This window comes from Pongo pygmaeus, chromosome 22 (genome assembly GCF_028885625.2).
Source record: "Pongo pygmaeus isolate AG05252 chromosome 22, NHGRI_mPonPyg2-v2.0_pri, whole genome shotgun sequence".
NCBI classification, from domain to species: domain Eukaryota; kingdom Metazoa; phylum Chordata; class Mammalia; order Primates; family Hominidae; genus Pongo; species Pongo pygmaeus.
This window is the reverse complement of record NC_072395.2, coordinates 59,633,546-59,641,737: the sequence shown is the minus strand read 5'-3', so window position 1 is coordinate 59,641,737 and position 8,192 is coordinate 59,633,546. Positions and strand designations below refer to the sequence as shown.

The following is an 8,192-nucleotide window of genomic DNA, read 5'->3' as shown; positions in this document are numbered from 1 at the left end:
CACCTTTCCAGCTGGTGGCTGTCTGCTGTCATATTAGTAGTACTGAAGCCACATTTGTCTGTCTTGCATTGCCTCACCGATGGCCTCAATAAACAGCCAACACTCCCTAACACAGCGATGGCTTTCTACCAAGAATGCTAGACAGCAAGCCATGATACCTTTGCTAAATAATGAACACTGCATAATTTTAGATAAATTACAGTTTTAGATAAGTCCAAGGCTCATGGATATACCCTAATCCAATCATAAAATAAAGATCACATCCAGATTCATTTAAGCTCACATCCAGATTCATTTAGTTACTTGATCATTACTAGGAATTTTCCTTGTTACAAAATCCAAAGAAAGGGGCTCAGTTTGATATTCATATTATCTTAGCTATCTATTTTCAAGATATAAGAAGAAAAACGACTCTGGATGACACAACAGAGAGGGACAACATTATGAAATGTCATTTGAAGTCAGCGGCTCTAATAATGAAGACATCACTGGAGGAAATATTGTAAAGGAGGCAGAGATCCCAGCAGAGCACTCCTCAGTTTAGAGAGACGGAAACTGAGGCCTGATCACAGTCTTCTTGCAAGGCTGTAGCAAAACGGGACCTAGAAGCAAAGTTTTCCATCCCTGGACCCAGTTACTGTCCTTGGTCAAAACTCAGACTGTGAAATCCTTGCCTAGATTCCATTCTGAAGAGAGGGAAGAAGGAGGAGGAGCTTAAAGAGAGGAAAGCCTGGGAAGGCCCGATGGGGCCTCCTGGGATCGCTGAGGCTTGCTTGCCTCCTTTGGGAGTCTCCAGCTGTGGCGGCAGAGGGGCTGCACCCGGAGACGCTGGAGAGCGGCAGCAGGGAGCTGAGGAGAAGTCCATCCCCAAACTCCACCCACTGCAGTTAAGAGTGTAGCGACATGGTCTTAGAAAACCTGGGTCCTCTCTATTTTGAGGTCTGGAACAGCTGGAACAGTCTGGCTGCAAGACGCATGCAGGACGCAGATCTGCCCCACATCCACTTTTGTTCTCCACTACTCCAATTAACTGCATAAAACTTAAAGTAGGAATGTGTTGCTGACATGGCAATACTTGGATTTTGTGTTTGTTGTGCTTTCTGAAAAACCTAGTTCCATTAATTTATTTTATTAATGTTTTTGTGTGTCCTTATTTGTTTTCCATTTTATGAACACTAGGACGAATGAAAACAAAAGCATTTCTTGTTCCACATTCCGATGCCAAGGTGAGCAGTTTCCAGTGCAAGTCAGGGGCCCTGGGAAGACTTCAACAAGCAGCTCTGGAAAACGAGGAGGCTCCACCCTGGAGAAGCCGCATCTCAGCTGTCACCCCGGGTGTGGTGAGACCAGGAGGCATTTCCATGATTTATGTAACACCTCGCTCCCAAAAGCATCTGAAGCATTTCACACACGTACACGCATAGGGCAAAATTAAGAGTAAATAAAGGCTCCTGGACGCATACGTTCCCATCAGGGAGGCCTTCGTTTCCAGGGGTCGACGCGTGGGCGCTTCCTCCGTCCAAGCGCAGCGGGTATTTGCAAAAGAACCGCAATAAGCTCCCCCAAGAAGGGTCCTCAGAAGGGCGCAGACCTCCGGCTGGAGGCGGTCCTGAGCGTTAGGGCTGGGCCGACTCGAGGGCGGGTCCTCTCCGCCCTGCCCCAGCGGTCCCCTGTCTGCCCAGCGTCCCCGCCGCTCGCTCAGAGGGCCTCTTTGCTCCCAGAGGACGTGTCTCTTCCGACGCCTTGCGGACTTCCCCTCCCAGGAACGGCGGAGTTCTGCACGGACGCGGCGGGAGAAAGGAGCGGGTTAAGGTCTGGGCTTTTTGTGGCTCGAAGGACACACGGAGGGAAGCGTCCGCGCGTGGGAACAAGGACTTCTCCCAACTCCTTCCAAGTGGCTCGTCCACGGACGCACGGGCTTTCCGAATTCGCCCCGTGTTATCCCTGCTGGCCACTTGCTAGCGCCGCGCACACCTGCAGATAAGGAAACCAGTATTTGTCTGAACAGAGTCCTCCAGGAGAAAACCGTCCAGTTTTGAGCCTCCGCCCACCCCCCGAGGAAAACCTAGATTTGTGCCACGGTTCCTAATACCTAAGTGAGAGGCAGACACCCAGCAACCCCGGCAAAGGCGCGTCTTAGGCTCACCGGACGCTCCCTGAACCCGTCCCTCTGGCTGCCGAGCCCCCAGCGCCTTCCGGTTTCGGAAAGAAGCGGGCGCAGACCCCTCGGGGTGTCCCGGGGGACGGCAGGTCCCGCTGGTTGCTCCAGGAAGAGGCGGGGCGCTGGGACCCCAGCGCTGGGAGCTGCGCGCACCAGGATCCGCTGGCCGCCTTCCGCGTGAGGGTGGCCGCACCTTCCTGGGCGCACAGAGCCCAGCAGGCACACAGAGCCCACCAGACGCACAGAGCCCACCAGACGCACAGAGCCCACCAGGCGCACAGACCCCAGCAGGCGCACAGAGCCCACCAGGCGCACAGAGCCCACCAGGCACAGAGCCCACCAGACGCACAGAGCCCACCAGACGCACAGACCCCAGCAGGCGTACAGACCCCAGCAGGCGCACAGAGCCCACCAGGCACAGAGCCCACCAGGCGCACAGATCCCACCAGACGCACAGAGCCCACCAGACACACAGAGCCCACCAGGCGCACAGACCCCACCAGACGCACAGAGCCCAGCAGGCATAGAGCCCACTAGGCACACAGAGCCCTCTGCATCATTGCTCACCTGCATCAGGGCTTTTAGGCCCAGATGCCAACAAAGTTAGAATCCAAGTGAGCATCTGGGCCCCCAGTGGTTACAAAGCTGAGCAATAAGTACAGTCATGCCTGTCTTTTGTGCTCTGTCACCCAGGCTGGAGTTTAGTGACATGATCTCGGTTCATGGCAACCTCTGCCTCCCGGGTTCAAGTGATTCTCCTGCCTCAGCCTCCTGAGTAGCTGGGATTACAGGTGTGCGCCACCACACTTGGCTAATTTTTGTATTTTTAGTAGAGACAGGGTTTCCTCATGTTGGCCAGGCTGGTCTCGAACTCCTGACCTCAGGCGATCTGCCCTCCTCCACCTCCCAAGTAGCTGGGACTACAGGTGTGCACCATCATACCCAGCTAGTTTTTAAGTTTTTTGTAGAGGCAAGGTCTTGTTATGTTGCCCAGGCTGGTCTCAAACTCTTAGGCTCAAGTAATCCTCCTGCCTTGGCCTCCTGAAGCACTGGGATTACAAGCACGAGCCACCGCATTTGGATGAGATGCCTTTTCTAATGACCATATATGAAATTGCACCCAGACCACCAGCCTCCATGTCCATGACAGAAAATCCTGACACAGGCTGGGCACTGTGGCTCACGCCTGTAATCCCAGTACTTTGGGAGGCCAAGGTGGGCAGATCACCTGAGGTCAGGAGTTCGAGACCAGCCTGGCCAACATGGTGAAACCCTGTCTCTACAAAAATACAAAAATTAGCCAGGTGTGGTGGTGCATGCCTGTAATCCCAGCTACTTGGAAGGCTGAGGTAGGAGAATCGCTTGAACCCTGGAGGCAGAGGTTGCAATGAGCTGAGATCACGCCACTGCAGTCCAGCCTGAGCAACAGAGTAAGACGCTGTCTGGAAGAAAAAAAAAAAAAGGAAAATCCTGACACAGCTTCTTCACAGCTCGATACTCAAAAAAAAAAAAAAAAAAAAAAAAAAAAAAAAAAAAAGCCACATAAAGGGAAAACATATTCACAAAAATATATGTGTTACAGGACTCAGCCAGATTATATCAGGAACACTTGGAATCTCAATTAGAACTAGGAAAGAAAAAAAAAACCATGATAGTAAAATGGGCCAAAGACTTAAACAAGCACCTCAAAAACAGGATATCCAAATGAGTGGCAAATCTACAAAACTGGATTAGTCATCAATGAAATGTATACCAAATCCACACGCCCACCAGAGCAGGTAAAATGCAAAACACAATACTGGGTGTTGACGAGGATGCCAACTCTCATGCACAGCAGGCAGGGATATTAGATTCCTTGACTTGAAAACCTGGTATACAGTGTACACCCAACAGAAATGTGTACATACATGCACCAAAACACATACACAGAAATGTCCACAGTCTCAGTAATCATCATAGCTAAACCATGGCAACAACCCAAAAGGACACCATGTGAAACAAGATTCATAAACTGTGGTCTATTCATGCAGTTGAATACTATGCCACAATGAAAAAGTCAACCACAACTACACTGTCTAAAATTCATAGATGAGTCTCACAAACAATGTTTAATTAAAGGCAGACACAAAAGAACAGGTGTACAACTCCATTCAGGCAAGAGTAATCGACAGTTACAAGTCAGGACACCACCCTCAAGAGGGTGGGCACTCAGTGGAAGGGGAATCGGGGAATCTGTAGTGTGTCTTGGCCTGGATGCTGGTTACATGTGCGTCCACTTTATAAAATGCCATCATCTATGTACCCATGAGTAGCGCTGTTTTCAATATATATTTAATATTTCAGTTTTGTTTTTTGGGGTTTTTTTTAAAACAGGGTCTTGCTCTGTCACCCAGGCTGGAGTGCAGCAGTGCAATCCTAGATCACTGCAGCCTCAACCTCCTGGGCTCAAGTGATCCTCCCGCCTCAGCCTCCCGAGTAGCTGGGACTACAGGCACACACCACCATGTCCAGCTAATTTTTGTATTTTTTTGGTAGAGATAGTATCTCGCTATGTTGCCCAGGGTGGTCTTGAACTCCTGAGCTCAAGGAATCATCCCACCTCAGCCTCTCAAAGTGTTGGGATTACAGAGGCAAGCCACTGCACCCAGCCTATATTTCAATAAAATTTAATAAAAATCAAAACAATACAAAAAAAAATTACGGACATGTATCTACTGATGTGGAAGTTTTTTCACAACATTGAGAAAAACTTACAAAGCAATGCATATAGTATGATCCTGTAATTACAAAAAATAACATATATGCATAAAACAGGATACACAACGACATTCACTCATTTAAAAATATTTATTGAGCATATGCGATGCAGCAACACATAATTTATTTGGAAGACGTCTACACAACTGTACTATCCCATGCAGAGTCCCATCGCGTACATCGCCACCTTAGCTCGCACGCTGAGCCAGGGCAGTGTTCCCTACACGCCACTGGCACAGCCCTGTGCAATCCTACGTCCCACACGAGTGGATGAGCGACAGCAGTAAGGGCACCACTAACACAGGAGGCGGGGACAGTCACTGTCACAGGGTACACGGGCTGATATGCGTGCGTCCTAGGAGCGTAGACCTAGACCTAGCTTAGGAACATGGAGCTCCGACCTAGCCACGGGTCGGCACTGTGGGCACCACGGGTGAACACCTGGAAACACAGCCTACTTCTAGAGGGCAGACACCGGGCAGCGGGGGTGGCCACAGCAGCTCCTGCCGAGCCCAAGCGTGTTTGTCTGTGAAGGACCCTGACATCACCTGCCAGGCTAGGGAGGGGTCAGTGTGGAGTGAATGTTCACCGACTTTCGCAGGAGTGTGCAGAAGCCAGGTGCAACTTGGTTTGCTTGTGTTCATCACCCCTCAAGATATGCACACTGCTTTCCAAATAAAGCATCAACTGTCATCTCCAGATGGGGAAGACTTTTTCTCCAACCTGAAGAAGATAAATGACAACAGGTCAATCAGATGATAAATCATTTGATTAACCTACTACATTTCCTAATGGTTTAATATTGGACAAGAGAACAGTATTCAGGTGCAGAATTTTTTTAAATGACAAACTTTTAACAAAAACTTACCACAAAGCAAAGCACAAAACAAATACAAAAAATGAAAAAAAACCATTTATTTTTATTTTCTTTGCCACATTAATCCTGAGTCCAAAGAAGAACATTCCATTTTCAGCAGCCTCTGAGACAGGAAGCCCGAGTGAGCTGGGCGAGCTACACATGAATTCACACACGGATCCAAACGCTGCCAGTCAGAACACGCATCACGGATGACACACCTAGACTTAACTGCTGCCTGGGAAGCCACAGAGGCCTGTGTAAAGGGAGCCCCAAGGCACAGCTCAGGCTTCTGTCCATCTAGGGGCCCCTCTGGACATGGCACGAGGGGCCTCAGGCTGATGTGGGTCTCTGCTCTCCCTCACTTACCGTGTCACCTGAGGAAATGACTTCCCTTCCAGAGCCCTCCACTTCCTGTGCTGTCAGACGGGAAATGAAGCCAATAACAACAGGTGCTTTCTGTGTGAGGATTAAATCACTCCTGCACAAAAGGCGTGGACCCCAGTGTGAGCCAGCATCTGCCATCACTACCACCACCCAGGCCTGTCTCCCTGAGGACCGGCACCCACAGGACAGAATCTTACAACTACGTATCTTACTTTTTGAGATGTGGGGTCTTGTCTGGAAGTGACAGCCCAGCTCAGAGCCACAGACATGTGCCTTCTCCACACTGGGTTTCTCTGCAACACAACTGAACCCGTGACCACGTCTCCCGTATGGACAGGGACTGGGTCGTCCATCATAAACAGCGTCTGCTTCCAGTGTGTGGTGCTGCAAGACAGGGGTGCATGTGACCTGGAGGCTGAGCTAGGGCAGTCTCCACATGGCCCTCGGGGCGCTGACTCAGGCTTGCACTGGCTCTCGCCCCCAACAGCACCCACACAGCCGGCAGTCCACCCTGAGGGCCTGGGGACACAAAGCTTGGCTTTTCAGGCTAACTCAGAGAACATATACACCCCCAGCCCTGTGATCTAAAGGGACTCTATGGGATACACTGGGATCGAAGTTACGCTGGTGAGACAGATCCTGCCAATGCCAAACACAAGGCTGCTCCTGAGACCACTCAGATTCCAGGAGGTGTGGACGGCTCACCCTGGGTGGCCCAAAGGATGCGGGAGCTCAGGGGACACACAGCTGCACTAAAGGTCTCGTGTGATGTCGACTCCCCGGCCCGCCAGGAGGATGGCTGTGCACCCCCTTCCTGCACCCTTGCCTAAGCTGCAGAGGCTGGTGATCTAGCTCCTGCTGTTAAACTGTGGCGTACACAGAATCAGGTCTAAGGAGTCGCTTCTGTGAAGGTTACAAGGTGAGGACAACTGTCACATTTGGGGGGAAATAGTACAACACTAGGATTCTGCACTGGGTTGCGTTGGAAACGTCTCTAAGTTCTTCAGGCTCTGTCTTCCCTCAAACTCCCACTGTCCACGGTGGGGCCAGCAGTGAAGTGGGGGGCTCCTCACGTCTCCAGTTTTTCCCTGACTCTGGTCACACCCCTCACCCCAGCCTGTGCCCCAGGTCACTGCCCCCTCCACGCCCCCAGACTCGGGGATGGGTATAACCGGCCTCCAAGCTGCCCACCTCCACCCGGTGACAGCACTGGAGGGGGCACCACAGGACTCATGTGATGGGGACCACATGCCAGGCCAGGCCATCAACCCCGCACCTCTGCGACCTCCCTGGAGCCGGGGTTCCCTCGCGGGGCCACCACGCTGGGGAGTCAGCGGGGCAGGTGCCAGAGCGGGGTAGTCAACCCCACCCAAAGGGAAGGCCTGCAGGGCCCCAAAGGCAGCTCCACCGCCACACATGCCCAGGGTGCTGGCGGGGAAATGTGTCCCAAAAAACGAGGGCCTCCAAAAGCGTCAGGTGAACCCCGACGTCCTGTGGAGGCGCTTTGGGTCAGACCATGAAGAGCTGCGGGTGTTCCTCGAGGGGTGGAAGACAGGGAGCTCCTTCCGTTGGGGCTGTTGTGCGGGGGAAGGCCCAGGCTGGGCCCAGAGTGGTGGCGAGATCCGGAAGGGAGCACACAGGCTGCGGTGTCTACACCACCCCTGTGCCCGCATGCGCGCCGCCCCCACCCCACCGCCCGCACCCCCACGTGCCCCACCTCCCCCACGACCGCCACGCCGCGTCCCACCCCCTCCTGCGCGCCCCATCCCCGCACCCCGCCTACTCCCCTGCCCCGCATCTCCGCGCCCCGCCCCATCCTCCACGCCCCCCACCCCGCACCCCCGTGCCCGCGCCCCGCACACTCACGGGTGGAAGGGCCCGGTGCTGAGCACCTGCGGCGGCTGCCCCTCCTGCAGGCTCTGGAAGTGGACGCTAAACCAGGCCGTGAAGCCGTGCAGGGTCCCCGCCTTTCTGATGTCGAAGCGCAGCTCGCCCCTCAGGGTCTGGGTCAAGCAGATGACAAGGCACGCG

General features: G+C 52.9%; 1 protein-coding gene across 2 annotated transcripts in view; it reads right to left on the bottom strand.

The window, feature by feature from the left end:
* Nucleotides 1-4,993: 4,993 nt before the first annotated feature.
* The window catches only part of PRMT2 (protein arginine methyltransferase 2), a 31,470-nt gene continuing 28,271 nt past the window's right edge, over nt 4,994-8,192 (bottom strand). For both annotated transcript variants that reach the window (XM_054468621.2, XM_054468620.2), the window contains exons 9-11: nt 8,028-8,164; nt 6,374-6,545; nt 4,994-5,641 (exon numbers count right to left, since the gene is read on the bottom strand). In XM_054468621.2, the coding sequence (XP_054324596.2) occupies nt 5,609-5,641; nt 6,374-6,545; nt 8,028-8,164 (342 nt within the window). In that variant the 3' untranslated portion in view covers nt 4,994-5,608. The remainder of the gene's footprint in view (nt 5,642-6,373; nt 6,546-8,027; nt 8,165-8,192) is intronic.